Below are 14,876 nucleotides of genomic sequence, written 5' to 3' on the forward strand. Positions count from 1 at the left end.
TTTGATCTGAACCCAGTAAAACTCATCAGACTTTGACCTACGGAGTAATAAACATGTGTGATGTTACACCAGTAGAGTTGTGGTAACTTGTTATAACAGCAAACCTAATACAGCCACTAAGATTTGGGGTGATGGTAAATAGCAAGCAATAAGTGACACATTAGTCCTTTGAAAACATGACGCTAAGAGAAAAAAAAAATCCTATGTTTTATTTGATTAAATATCAGTATTAATAAACTAGCTTTAAGTTGAAATCTTAGCCATCCCATAAAATCGTAAATACTACTCTTTTCTAACTCCTTATCAATAGATGCTCCTATTTGAATCCGTGTAGTAAAGCAAACATGAGACCCTGTAAAACAATTCATTCTCTTCCAAATGAACACAACTGAAGGAGGCACGTGGATTATTGGCTGGAGTTGATACACTGCCCCGCAAACACAGATCTAGCAGTTAGTGCAGACTAAGGAATTAAATTCCATTTGCCCTTTTTAATTGCTTAATTAAAAAACAGAATAATGTTTTCATCCCTCTGAGTATGCAAAAGAAGTATGAGCTAAACTTGGAAGAAGGTACAGCTCTCTCCTTAGGAATGATTTCTCAGCCAAAGAAGCGACACAATCTAAATGCTGTGTCACTGACAGAGTAATTTATGAGCCAAAGGCCTTCCAAAACACAAGACCTTCACCCTTTAAATAAAAGTCTTCAACAAACTCAAAAGTGATAGTATTACACAAATTTATACATGTCTGATCATTTCCCCCACAATAAAATATCTCACTCCCTAGATACAAAACTAGCCTAATGATATTCATTCATGGACACACCCACATTCCATTCTGGTCATTAGAATGCCTGAGTCAGTATATATCTTCAGTTACTATGACCAATGGGTCACAAAAGAATGTGTTTTGCCATTCAAACATACACAAGTGTTCTACTGCCACATTAGATTCAAAAATTTCAAGATTAAAAAAATTAGATATCCAATAAAGTTCCCTAATCTGTAAAATAAAACTAATTAAGCACCAAAGATTATTAATTTCAAAGAAATGATGTATCTAAAATACATAAACTCAGCTCAAAAAAATGTAAGTCACCCTTCCTTGCAATAGCGTATCAGGAATTTAAGGGTTCTTTTATTTATAAGGTACATTCTTTCATTATCATACCTCCTTATTCAAATAATAGAGGCATTAAAAAAAAAACCACTGCAAATTACTAACGTAATCAGGAAATAAGATATTTCACATGGATGAATCTAACATAAGTGAAGCATATAGTCCTTAAGCAATTTCTGCCCCACATGCTCAAATCATTTCTGAGAGAAATGTTTTCTAGGCGATGTTACTGATTCCCTTGCCTTCTTAAACAGAGTGGACTCAATAAACTTATTATTTTCAAAATATTGTAGCAGCATTCTTTCTCAGGTCATCACAGAGATTTCACTTAATTCTGAAAAATTAGAGAAATTCTATTCAAAACAGTAATAGCACGTTTGTCTATTTATACCACAATAAAAGATGGTTTACATAGTGTTTTAATTGTAGCTTTTTCTCTTTTGAGGTTCCTACATAAAAAGTTATGACTTGGCACACTTAGCTCTGGGCTTCCCTATGCTAATCTTAGACTGGGATGACCATCACCCCAAGCAGATCTTCAGACTAAGAGGCTAATACCAGTATTATGAGTAGTAAGTTTGTAGTTTTAAACCCACCTAACAAGTACAACAATCACTAATGATATAGGACTTAATACAAAGTACTTTCAGTGTCTGCACACACGATTTCATTTCATCTTCAAAATCTGATTTGGTAAAATTCTGTTTTTACTACTGTTTCACAGATGAAGAAATTCAGGCACAGGTTAAATAAGAAGCCATAGGTCATATAGCTAAGAAGCAGCAAGCCAAGACTTAGACCCAGGCTCGAGTCTGAACTCTTAACCATTTTGCTATAAGCTACCTTTTGACAAAATCCAATTGCTCTTTTAAAGAACTTACTATCAGCAGAGCTAACCAACTTTGTATCATCAACATAACTTTCTTAACGCTATCAGCTAATCATAATAATAAACGTGCCTTAACTGCTTGTTCATCCATGAATCAAGATGGATTCTTTATCTGGTTGGTCCATTAAGAACATTAGGGATACCCTGTTTAGAAGCTGATTCAAACAAATTGTAAAAACATTAGACACTTAGGGAACTCTGAACTCTGACAGGAAGTTTGATGACATTAAGGAACTGCTGCTAATTTTTTAGGTGTGACAATAGCATTATGATCAAGTTTTTTTTTAAGTCTTTAGTGTTCAGTAATAAATACTAAAGTGTTTATGTATAAAATTATATGATCTTTAGAATTTGATTCCAAATAATTCAGTGGGAGGGATTAGAAGGGAATGCAGTAAAACAATATGGCCATGTGTTGCTGGGAGATGAATGCACGAGGAGCTATTATACTTGCGTAATTTGAAATTTTCTATAATGAAGAAAAGGAACATTGCTAAAGTGTTCTAATAATTACTACTGTATATTATGATCTGTTTGTAAAATAATTTGCACTTAATAGTTCTCCATATCAATTCGGCAGAACATTACTGGATTGTGCTCGATGTTAGGAAAACATTTCTCTGAATAGGACAGGAGTCCTACCTTCATGAAGCTCACAATCTAACAGGAAATGTGTTCAACAAGTAAATAAATGCAAGTGAGATGGCTATTGTGAAAGGTAACCTCCCTTTGGAAGAAGGGAAATCAAATTATAAGCTGGAGGTTAAATCTGAGTTTGCCAGGCAGATGAGGCAGGTAGAGGAAGAGTGTGCCAGACGGTACTAGTGACAGCAGGGAGGAGAACCAGTTCCTTGTTTGACAAAGGAACAAAACTTTAGGACGACTGTAGCCTTTCTCAATCATAGTTACCAAGAGAATTAATCCCTAATGCCCTGGCATTAATGAACTGACATCTCTCCTATGCCTGTAGGATGGCATGATTAAGAATCATCTTTGGGAAAACTGAGAAAATAGTTCTTGTAAATAATTTTCTGGGTTTTGTGGTTCTGATAAGGAACTCTGGATGAAAAAGTCATTTTAACTGACTTTCAATTGTTTTTTCAGACAAGGAACTGTACTAGTTAGTTTCACTGTGCAAAAATGTTGTGAATGCTATAATTAAGTACCTAATCTTTGGAACCAATTCAAATAGTTCACTCATTACCAATTAAGGAAAAGATGTCAAAGCTGTTTTTTCCAACTGCAACTGATCTAACTTTTCATAATATAACCCATATGTATTTCTGAGCACACTCTAAAAAGAAAGGCATCTTTTAAATAAAAGTTTCTTTCAAATGAGATTTGTACTAGCTTCAGAAGACATCTTTAAGCAGAATGAAGTATATTTTCAACTTTCCAAATGCTTTGTTCCTGTCAGCTACTTAGGAGAATAAAAAGAAGAAACAGAACACACAGGGCTAAAGTTTTAAGGAATCCTATTCTAAGTTGTAGCATAATATAATCAATGTAAGGGGAAAATATATGGTACATGACTAGCTCTATACAGCTAATATAAAATGTGTTCTGGATTTTTCTGTTAGAAGATTTAATTAAGGTTAACAAATTGATGTATTTTCCCCAAGATGATTGAGAATTTGAAAAAAAATATATACTGTGGTGTTTGAATGCAAGTAAACTCTAACTGTGAAACTTTCAATATCTTAGACTTAACTTATAGAATCGTAACTACATCTCCAGAAAAAAAATACTACTCTCCATCTAAGTTTTTCAGTCTAGTGTAGAGATATTTTTAGGCTCACTTTGCAACAACTCAAAAAAGTAACTGTTTGAAACTTGCACAACAACCTAAAGAAAGAGGAACTACCCTGGGAGAAAAGGAAGTGGACAACTGGCCACACGAAATTCCTGTCAACGTATATTGCCAACAAGAAGCCAAAGTTAGAGAAATAATTGACAAAATAACGGTGTAATTAATCCACATTCAATTTCCAAAGAACAGATGATTTAAGTATTCCTGTGATGCTATGCTTCATAAACACACACAAAAATGGTTTCTTTCTTTACTCTAGTTTTTTAAATTGCCGGCTATTAATTTTGGTTTGCACATTTTCGGCGAGCAATGTTTCCTTTCAATTAGTGTCAGTCCCAGGTATGAAACTTCATCGCTAGTTAGCTGAGCAACAGAATCTGAAAGAACTATTGACTATAGGAACAGATGCAATGGTTTCAGGAATCGGCTCATTTTCACGTTTTGCTGTCATTTTGTTCACAGCATCCTTAAAGGCATAGCTCCTCTGAGGGCCGCACGAACCCCGCAAATCACATTCCATTTCATTTCCAGGCGGCGGCTGCACACACAGCACTGAGTCACTAAGACATCCGACTCCACCCTGCAAGTTATCCGCGCTTTTACTTCCAACAGGACCTGTTCGGTCAGGCCCCAACTTCAACACTGGAAGAGACAGGGATCCACTCCAGAGGGGCATAAAATAACCGGGGCTGACGGAGGTTTTTCACTACTGTCTTTGAGGACAGACTCAAAACTTTCCACCCAGAACTTCACCTATCTGCAGGACAAGAACAAGAACAACACCGCGGACGAACCGCGGGCGCAGAGCAAGCGGCATCCGCCGTCCGCTCTAGTCCTCCTGGGTCCTCCCCAGCCCGACCCCCGCACGCACACTCTGCGCACGCGCGCGCACGCGCTCTCCCCTCGGTGGGCTCCGAGGTTGACAGAAGGTGGGAAGGAGGGTGGGGGCCGAGAGGGCTCATGGCTGGCTCAGCCCGCAAGTTTTCTCACCTCGGTAAACGGGTCCATCGCCCCGGGCTTCGCGTGTCGATTACGAGACGACGGAAACGGTGGTTCAAATTCAGAAAAAGAAAAGAAGTGAGTGTCGGCTCAGTGTGTCCCTTGGAGAAATCGAGAAGTCCGGGGCAGGGAACTCTCCCAGCCTACTCTCTTCTCTGCTCTCAGCCTCCAGTGTCGGACTTGGCCTCCAGCGGCGGTTCAAATTTGAATTTCAGCGCCCGGAGCCGGGCGCATGCGCGCAGAGTGGGGAGAGGGCCGGACACGCCTCTCCCCGCCCCCGGCGCTGGATCACGGGGCCTCTCCGGGGCCCGGTGTTTCCCAAGGGTGGCCTTTCCACCCCTTCTCAGTGACAACCTAGCCCAGGCGACGAGTGAGGCGGGGTTGCGGCGCCGCGGCCCTTCAACTGCCTCTCTGCTCAAAGCCCCACCCCCTGCGCTCGCGCACCCCACCCTGTTTGAGCCGATCCTTAACGCATCCCGGTGCTTGGGCGTTCCGGCTTTCCTTCATTCCTGCATCTAGGATTAAGAGCCCTTATGGACCTTTGACCTTACAAAGCTTTCTCTCCGCCCGCCCCTTCTTCACCCCAGGGGGCACTCAGGCTAGGCCTTCCAGCGGGACAGGTCTGGTGGGCCTCCGGCCACTCGGGGCCGATGACCGGTGACCCCACCTTGAGCACTGGAGGCTTTTCTCTTTGGGAAAATAAGGTTAACAGTAATAGACCATGTGTGAAGACTTTACACCCAAAACTCTTGTCCCTTTTTATTTTAATCCCATCAAACTGCATACAGTGTTAGAGCTGGAAGGATTCTGAGAAGCCACCCACTTTAATCCTTCCTTTTACAGCTGAGAGAAGGGAGACCCTAAGACATTAACTGGTCCAGGAGAAATGGAAGTCCTGTTCTCAGTTCACAGTCCACTTTCCACCACTGGATCAAGCTGTTTCTCACGATTCATCTTTCTAGTTGACTTAGAATTGTAAGATACGTTGTATAGTTACTGTATCTGACTCATTTCTTATTTAGCAAGTCTGTGCTAGGGCTTGTTATAAAGACAACAAACGAGTTTTGACTTGTTCACCTGTAACGTTGTGTAGATTGTTGAGTGACTGCCCAACAGCTAAACAAACCAAACTATTTTTCCCAGGTAAGACGTTCCGGTATAACGTTTCCATTTTAGCCGACAGTAAACATTATAAAACGTAAATAATATCTCTAATTTGAGTTTTGGTGCTATAGGTAATAATGAAAAGAATTCTGAGTGCAGGATTGGAAGAAATTCTTTAGGTTCCTGGCTCCACCAGGACCGTGTGACCGTTGTTAGGTTTTAGACAAAAGATTTACCCCACAATTTTTTCAGCCTTTTGGGGGAGTCATAGATGCCTTTGAAAATATAATTAAAGCTGGCAAACTCCCACTCAGTCATAAAGTCTGTTACATAGGATTCTATGAAGCGAATGGTCACCAGGTTAAGAACCTCTGATTTAGCCTCTTTGGATTTTAGTTTACTCACTTGTAGAACAGGAATAATCAACTGCCCTGCCTCTCTAGGAGTGTTTAGGAGAATGAGATGAAAAATTAACAGAGATCCAAAAGTATTCTGTAATGAGAAGTAACGCCGTACCCAAGTGTTTGGTGTATCAAATTATTTAATATTTAACTCAAAATATGCTACTTACGAACCAAAGAGAAAAGATGCTTGAATTTTTTTCATGTGCTGGACAGGACAGTGGTGTGTGTATTGGGCCAGTTGTGGGTGAGGGGAGTTAGGGGGAAGTTTACATAACATTGGAAATTGAGTTGTTAGAAATTTATGAAGCCTTGTGCCTTTCGGTTTGGCCTGTGAGCCTTAGATTCTTTATAACTAGATTCCAGTCAAAACTAAAAGATAAATAAGCATGTAGCTCGATATAACTACTCAAAACGTTTAGTTTATCTTTCCTCACAGTCCTTAGCCTGATAATGATGGTTATAGCAACCACCACACAATAGCTGAAATTTGTTAAAACACCTGCTACGTGCCAGAGCCGTGCTAGAGGCTGACGTCTGCTCTCTTTAGAATCCTACATCTCCTGTCTCCCTGTTTCCCTTCATAACCCTGCAAGCTCATGCTTCAGTTTATAAGCTAGGATTACTTTTCTTCTTTTAAAAATTGTGTTATGAAATATTTCCAGTTTACCAAAAAAATTAATGAATAAAACAGGTAACTGTGTACCCACCACCAAGCTTAAAAAATATGTAACTTTGAAGTCTCTTGTGGTGTTCCTCCTTAATCTAACCATTCACCTTCCACTCCCCAGGGGTAAAACTATAGTGATGATGTTTATCATTCCCATGAAATATATGTACTCTTATTACATCTACATACATATCCATATCGATATATAGTGTTTTATATAAATTTTATTTTTACTGTAAGTAAAAATTTCTGTAATTGGTCTTTTTTCTCAATATTCTCTTCATGAGATTCATCCTTACTAATAGGTAGAGCTGCATTTTATTCATTCTCACTGCTGTATTCTATTGCATTAATGTTGTAATTTGGGTATCCATTATCTCATTAGTGGACGTTTAGCTCATATCTAGTTTTTCTTACCAAAGATCCCATGATACCATGACAATTTTTATGTCTCCTTATACATACATGCAGAGCTCTCTCTAGACTAATATACTTAGGAATTAGAGGACTATTTCAAAAATATATTCCAATATTATTGCCAGATATTAAAAATGAATTGCTCTTCAAAATGATTCTAACAACTTATATTCCAATCAGCAGTATATGAGCATGTCTGCTACTCATATACTTGGATACATTTTAGATTCTGTCATTCTTTTTTCTCTTGTAATTTTTTTAATTGAAGTATGGTTGATTTAGAGTCTGTCCTTGTTTGTATGCATTTCTCCTGTTACTCATGAAAGTAAATATTATTTCCTGTGTTTATTGGCCTTTCAGTTTCCTTTCTGTGAATTTCAACTTCATATCCTATGCCAGTTCTTCTGTGTGGTTGTCTTTTTCTTATTGATTTGTAGGCTTTTTGTTGTTTGCTTACTATTTTCCAGGAAAATAACTGTTGGTTTTTTTGGCTGGCAAATATCTTTCTCTAGTTTATGGGTTGTCTTTTCACTTTAAGATGTCTTGGATGTACAGAAATGTTTACTATTAATGTACTTAAATACATGTATATTTTCCTTTAGTGTTTGTGCTTTTTATGGATCAAGAAATTCTTCCTTATCCTGAGATTATAGAGATATTCTCCCATATTTTCTTCTAAAAAGTACAGGTTCTCATGGTTTTGTCTTTAAATTCTCTGAATTGATCTTGTTTTTTATATGGAGAAACAATGTCTTAGCAGCAGTTATTTAATTGTCCATCTTTTCCCCACTGACCTGTAATGCCACTTTTCATGCATATATAGGTCTATTTAGTTCTACTGGTTTATTTTTCTATTCCTTTCCTAATATCAGACTGTCTTAATTATGTGTTGATATGTGATAGGGCAAATTTAAAATTGACTTGGTTAATTTTGTCCCCTTGTTCCTCTGTATAAATTTTGGGGTCACATTGCCAGGGTCCAAAAAGGAAAAAAATTCTCTTGAGATTTTTGACTGGAACTGTATTGAATTTATCAAATAACTTGGAGGAAATTGACAGCTTTGTGATATCAAGCCATTCCATTCGTGAACATGGTTATATTTTCATTAATTTAGACCTACTTTAATATCTTCCAAAAATATTTATAATATACTTCCATAAAGATCTTTAAGCTCTAATTTATTCCTGTGTATTTTTTTGTTGTTACTGCTTCTATAAATGGTATGTTTTAAATTGTATTTTTAAACTATTATTGATATATAGGAACATGATTATTGCAAACATTCTGAACTATCTTACTAATTTTAGGTATTTATAGAGCAGGAGCTTTTTAAAATGTAAATTATACAATGCCAATATTGTTTAGAGCCAGTTTGTCTTCTGTTGCAATTAGAATAATATCCAAATTCTTTGTCATATCTGCAGGGTTCTATATGATATGGACCTTACTTGCCTCTCCTAGTATCCTCATAACCTCCAAATACCAAAATACTCTCCCTTTTCCCCACTAGTCTCCAGCCTCATCTGCTTTTCTTCTAGTCATAAAAATATGCCAAAATTTTCCTGCCTCAAGAACTTTCCACCCCCTGGACATTCCTAGATTCTACTCATGGCTGGTTCCTCATTAGTTGGGTCTAAGCTTGAATGTGCTGCCTCCTCAAAGAAGACATCCCTGATCAGGTGGCCACACCCCTCCTCTCTGCCACCAAATCACTTTCTGTCCTATTACTCTATTTTCTTCATTGCATTTACCACTTACGTGGGATTATTTTTGATATGTATTTAGGCTTATTATACTAGGGTGTAAGCATGGAATGGCACGGACTTGTGTATAGCTGTAACCTAGCAACTTCAGGGCACAGAAGTTCAGAAGGTATTTGTTGAATGAATGAATGTAAGATAACTATTATTCCTTTTGTAGAGATTGGGAAACTAAGATACAAAGAGGCTAAGTGATTGATCTAAGACCATCACCTAATAATTTGAACCAGATCTGCCTTGTTTATGATCTTAACATTTCAGTTAATTTATTTACTTTGATCACCAAAGACTCAAATAATGAGGTAATATGCTCTTGAGTTATATCTAAAGTGCTGAATAAATAGCAATCAATTGCTTTAGAAGTTTTTTGAACTACTAAGTTAGGAAAGGAAATAAACGTGTTATATTCACATGATTTTAGCAGTTGGACAATACAATTTGGCCTAAATAATGTTAATACTGTGAAAGTCATCAAAAGTGTCTTCCCTAGTTATTTAAATAAAAAGTTATTTACGTAAAGATATTTATTTAGGTAGACCATAGTTATTTAGGTAAAGACCACAGCTTATTTTATTATTTAGGTAAAGGCCACAGCTTATTATGTTAATTTAGAATAGAATTAAGGCTCTGAAGCAGAGATAACTAGAGATTAAATGTGGCCCTAGTAAATGAGTATTTGTTCCTTATAAGATCCTTTCTTTCCAACAAAGAAAATGATAATCATGTCTTTCACAGATAAAATTGACAGAGGGCTGAAAAAAACATTTACTTCAATAAGACACTCCAAATGCTATGTATTTACAATTAATTTTTCCAAGTATATTTGTACACATTTTCATTTCATTCACAAAGTAATACAATGATGTAAATATCTTTATTTTTACAGGAATCAAAAAGGCCAAGATCTCACCATAAGGCAGTGACAAGAAGGATTAAAGTCAAGTTCTCTACTTCAGGTTATCTGGCTAAAAGGCCACTTCTTTTACACATTTATTAGAAATAAGAACCATCAAAGATGTTATATATGTTTTACTAAAAGGGCTATTTTATTTGTTACAATCTTTACTGTTCATGGTCACTAGCATTATTTATATTTTAACAGTTTAAATGGTTTAGCATTTTTTTTTACTTTTCTAATTCAATCAATCAAATGTTTCATATTCCAAAGCAAGGGAAAAGAGATTGTGTGTATGCTTTTTAACATATTGTATTATCTCAAAAATCCAAGGCAACTGCAGTCATATTTCCTTTATTCAGTCATCTATTCTCAAAATGTATACAGCTTTAATCTTCTTTTTACTTTATCAAGTGGTTAGTAAGGGTATTAAGGGAATTCACATTTAAAGGACCACAATAAATCCTTTCATAAAGGTGAAGAATTCTTTTATGTATTTATCACACTATAATTTACATATTGCTAAGTTTAATTTTCTGTACCTAGAGTTCTCAAAGCTATATTCACAGAATCTACTTTTTAATTTTTTCACAAGCCCATATAGAAGAAAGGAAACTCAGTATTTAAAAATAGCAGAAATCCATGTTTCTTAAACATCAGAGTCTCTTTATTGAACATCAAAAATAAAACCTTCTCCTTAAATTTGAAACAAGAAGATTCATTATACTCCACTGATATTTGTCATGAACTTCTTTATCTTCCAAACACTTCAAAACTTTCTCCTCACACACTGCTTCCAGACCATGGTACTTCTCCTCGCTCACTAGCCCTTCCAAATGTGGGTGTTCATGACATCCACTTTCATTCTTCTGTCCCTTGCTTCTCACAGCCTGACCCCATTCCTGTCTTCCTTGGCACCATTCATGCCTGGCATGTACTAGGCCCTCAAGAAATGTTTGCTGATGAATTCTTGTAACCACAACCTTCTACACTCTGACCCCAACACTCCTCAAACCTTCCGACTCTACTAATCTCCTCATCTCTTCTACTTGTCCACCATATATATGGCCACAGTTGGACACTAATCAATACTAGGAAGTGCTCCATCTCCAAGTTTTCAAATCCCAAAACTGGCCTCCTGATTGTAATCTTGAATCCATAGCTTTTGTCCACTGCTGCTCATGCCTGCTGAACCCACAGTCCCCCTCCATTGGGGGTTAGAAGGTTAGGATGGACTAACCTTCAGTCTATTCTCATTTCCCAACTTTCAGTCAAATTTAAAGCGTTATAGTTTATTTGTAGCCATGCCTGTGTATTAGCCCTCACCTCCCACCTTGCCCTTTTCTATGAGACCACATGCTAAGTAGTACATCTCTTCTGAAAAGGAGGCCAAGGGAGTTTTTTTAAAGCAGGATCTGGCAGGGATCACCTAATTCAGCCCCCTGAAACAGTAGATGAGAAAACAAGATTGTGACTAGTCAAAGATTTCCAGAACCTGTCATTGGCCCTTCCCAGGGCTCTTCCCCAAACACTGCCCAGCCTCCTTTATGCCTCACTTGCCAGACCCCAAGGGAAATCACATCTATACCATTCTTCACGGCCCCTTGTCCTTTTTGCTTCATTTCATTTGCCAATATCAATCTACTTTTTCTGTTTTTCCTGGCTTGCTGAGCATTGAGCCAATTCCATTCCAAATTTATTCCAACTAATTGGACCTTTAATGTTGCTCAGAATCCTTTTATTCTTATCCATTTGAATCCTTATCAAATTCTCTGTCCATTTCCCATCACATCTTTACTCTGCAAATGGCTTTACTGCCCACTTTACTTAATGTTCAATGCCAAGGGATGTGCTTAAAGAACAGGTCTCAATCACTTGCTGTTCCCTGAACATATCCTGCTGTACTACATCTGTGCTTTCTCACCTTGATCCTGCTACCAAATTGCCCTACCAACACCTTTGGTTATCTAATTATGAGTCCAGCTGAATATCATGTCTTGTAAGATTTCCCATTTAGGACACAGTGAGGTCATTTTCCAACTTACTACTCAATTTGCACCACTTTATTTTGATATGATTTCAAACCTAAAAAAAAAGTTGCAAAAGTTTTATACACATACACATAGTAAAACGTCGAAGAATTCCAAGGTGTCCTTCAACTAGATTCCGAATATATTAACATTTTACTATATTTGCTTTATTCTCTCTCTCTCTTTCTCTCTCTCCCTCTATCTCTCTCTAGATAGGTAGGTAGGTAGGATTCTATAGATTTATATATAGATATACACATACATATGTAAATACATATGTATATAGTTGACCCTTGAATAACATGGGTTTGAACTGCGTAGGTCCACTTACACTCAGATTTTTTTCAATAAATACAACAGTACTACATGATCTGTGGTTAGTCAAATCCATGGATACAGAACTGCAGATACGGAGGGCTGGCTCTTAAGTTATACATGGATCCTCATCAGTGCCGGGGGCAGTGTCCATACCCTCCCGAGTTGTTCACGAGTCAAGAGTACATATATATTTACATATATACATACATACTGTTAAGTATTTAAGGGTAGAGGAGCATCCTGTCTGCAAGCTAAACACTTCAGAAAAAAAGCCATATATACACACACACATATATACATAGATATGTAACTATAGTTACATATACATTTCTCTGTGTGTCTATGTACAGACGGTCCCTGACTTACGATGGTTTGACTTAACAGTGATTTGACTTTACAATAATGCAAAAGTGGTATGCTTTCAGTAGAAATGGCATGTCAAATTTTGGTCTTTTCCTGGGATAGCAATAAGCTGTATGATGCTCTGCTGATGCTGGACAGCTGCAGCGAGCCTCAGCTCCCAGTCAGCCCTGCAGTCAGGAAGGTAACCACTATACTTAAAACCGTCCTGTTTTTCACTTTCAGTATAGTACTCTATAAATTATATGAGAAAGTCATCATTTTATTATAAAATAGGTTTTGTGTTAGATAATTTTGCCCAAGTGTAGTTTAATGTAATTTTTCTGAGCATGTTTAAGGTAGGCTAGGCTAGGCTAAGCTTTAATGTTTGTTAGGTTAAGTACATTAAATGCATCTTTGATTTAGGATGGGTTTATCAGGACATAACTCTATCATAAGTTGAGGAAGGGGTGTGTGTGTGTGTGTGTGTGTGTAACTTTGTTGGCTCCTCTCCCTCTGCCCCACAGCTAAATGACTAAGAACTCTCAATTCTACCCTGAGTGCTCTTGTTTACCTACACAGAGTCCCTAGGTGATCTCATAAGTCCCAATGACTTAAAATACCATCCATATACTGATGGTTCCCAAATTTATTTCGTTGGCATGATCGCTTCCTTGAACTCTGAATGCTAATATCCAGCCACCTACTTGAAATCTTGACTTGGACTTCTAACTGGTGTATTAAACTTTTAACAAACACGAAATGAAATTTCCCCACTAAACCTATTCTTCCCCAATCTTCTCCATTTCCATAAATGGCACCACTATCCACCCAGGCCCAAAACCTAGTGTTTTATTCAATTCCTTCTTCCTCTCCTCCTATCCACATAACCAACCTACCGATCAACTCTGCCCCCACAATATATCCTGGGTCTTTTACTTCTCTCCCTCTCTACAGCTTCCATTCCACCTTAAGCCATCATGACCCCCAGCTTGACCCACTGTAAGAGTCTCCTGTCTGGTTCTGCTGCTTCCACTTCCACGCTCTCATCCATTGCTTTCAGAGTAGTCAATGCTATCTTTAAAAAAAAAAAAGCCACATTATGTCACTGTCCTGTTTTAAATCCACCAGTTGCTGCTGACTGCACTTAGAATAAAGTCCAAACTCCTTTCCCTGCCCCCTTCCGACCTCTGAGATCCTTTCTCCTACCACTTTTCTCCAGCTCACTGGGCTCCAACCATGCTGACCTTCACATAGCCCCAGGATCATGTCAAGATCATTCCCATCTCAGGGCTTTTGCCTTTGCAATTCCCTCTACTTTGAATGCTTGTCCCCCACTTTATTCCAAGTCACCACCAAGTATACTTCCCTAATTTACTCTACTTTCTAACACCTGTTTGTATCTGAGATTACATCATTTGTTAGCTTGATTGTTGTTTCTCTGACTATAAGTTCTGAGAGAACTGGGATTCTATTTGATTTACTCACCACAGCATCCCAGATGTATGTGCGCAAGGACTGCCTGATATATGTACATCAGGTTTACGTATATACGTATGCACTACCGTTAGTAAAATAAAAATGTAATAAATATCTGTGGAAGGAGTAAATTATGCACATCTTGGTTTATTCAGAATATAATGAAGATAGGCAATTTTTTTTGGTCTGATTAAAAAATATCCTTCCTTCCTCAGTCATTTACGACAAATCATCCTATCAAAAAAAAAATTACAATGTTCCCCAGGATTTTTGTACTGTTCTGACCGTTTTCATTGAGGTGAAAAGGCAGAGGCAGTTTCACAGAGCATTCTTTGATTTGGCTTCCACGTCATGCTTTTCATTCTGCTGAAAAAAGACAGGCTGAAAACATTCCATTCTCTCTATACAGACATCCCGAAAGCATTCAAACTGCACTGAAAAACATTTTTTAAAGCTACAGAAACCCAACTTTCCCTGGATTTTTTTTTTCTTTTATCGTTTACAGCAGCCCTGAGGCTTCTGTTAATGCTTGTTAGAATCTGGGGTGTTGCAACTCCAATTGCTCTGTTCTTTTATTGTGGCAGTCTGCAGATTAATTTTCCTCAGTTCATATATTTCCAATGAAATAGAATGTTATAAATTG

At 37.6% G+C, this 14,876-nt stretch overlaps 2 protein-coding genes across 7 annotated transcripts in view; one reads left to right on the top strand and one right to left on the bottom strand.

Moving 5' to 3' along the window:
* ANLN (anillin, actin binding protein) overlaps positions 1-4,950 on the bottom strand; it is a 50,427-nt gene extending 45,477 nt beyond the window's left edge. For all 3 annotated transcript variants that reach the window (XM_072964673.1, XM_006201893.4, XM_031674277.2), the window contains exon 1: positions 4,811-4,950. In XM_072964673.1, the coding sequence (XP_072820774.1) occupies positions 4,811-4,828 (18 nt within the window). In that variant the 5' untranslated portion in view covers positions 4,829-4,950. The remainder of the gene's footprint in view (positions 1-4,810) is intronic.
* Positions 4,744-14,876, top strand: part of MATCAP2 (microtubule associated tyrosine carboxypeptidase 2) — a 50,505-nt gene continuing 40,372 nt past the window's right edge. For 2 of the 4 annotated variants that reach the window (XM_072964674.1, XM_072964675.1), the window contains exons 1-2: positions 4,744-4,897; positions 10,059-10,128. In XM_072964674.1, coding sequence (XP_072820775.1) covers positions 4,781-4,897; positions 10,059-10,128 — 187 coding nt within the window. In that variant the 5' untranslated portion in view covers positions 4,744-4,780. Of the gene's footprint in view, positions 4,898-5,924; positions 5,963-9,371; positions 9,475-10,058; positions 10,129-14,876 lie in introns of those variants that run through there. The other 2 variants (XM_072964678.1, XM_072964677.1) reach the window with 2 other exon arrangements.

The sequence above is a fragment of the Vicugna pacos genome, chromosome 7 (genome assembly GCF_048564905.1).
Source record: "Vicugna pacos chromosome 7, VicPac4, whole genome shotgun sequence".
Classification (NCBI taxonomy): Eukaryota; Metazoa; Chordata; class Mammalia; order Artiodactyla; family Camelidae; genus Vicugna; species Vicugna pacos.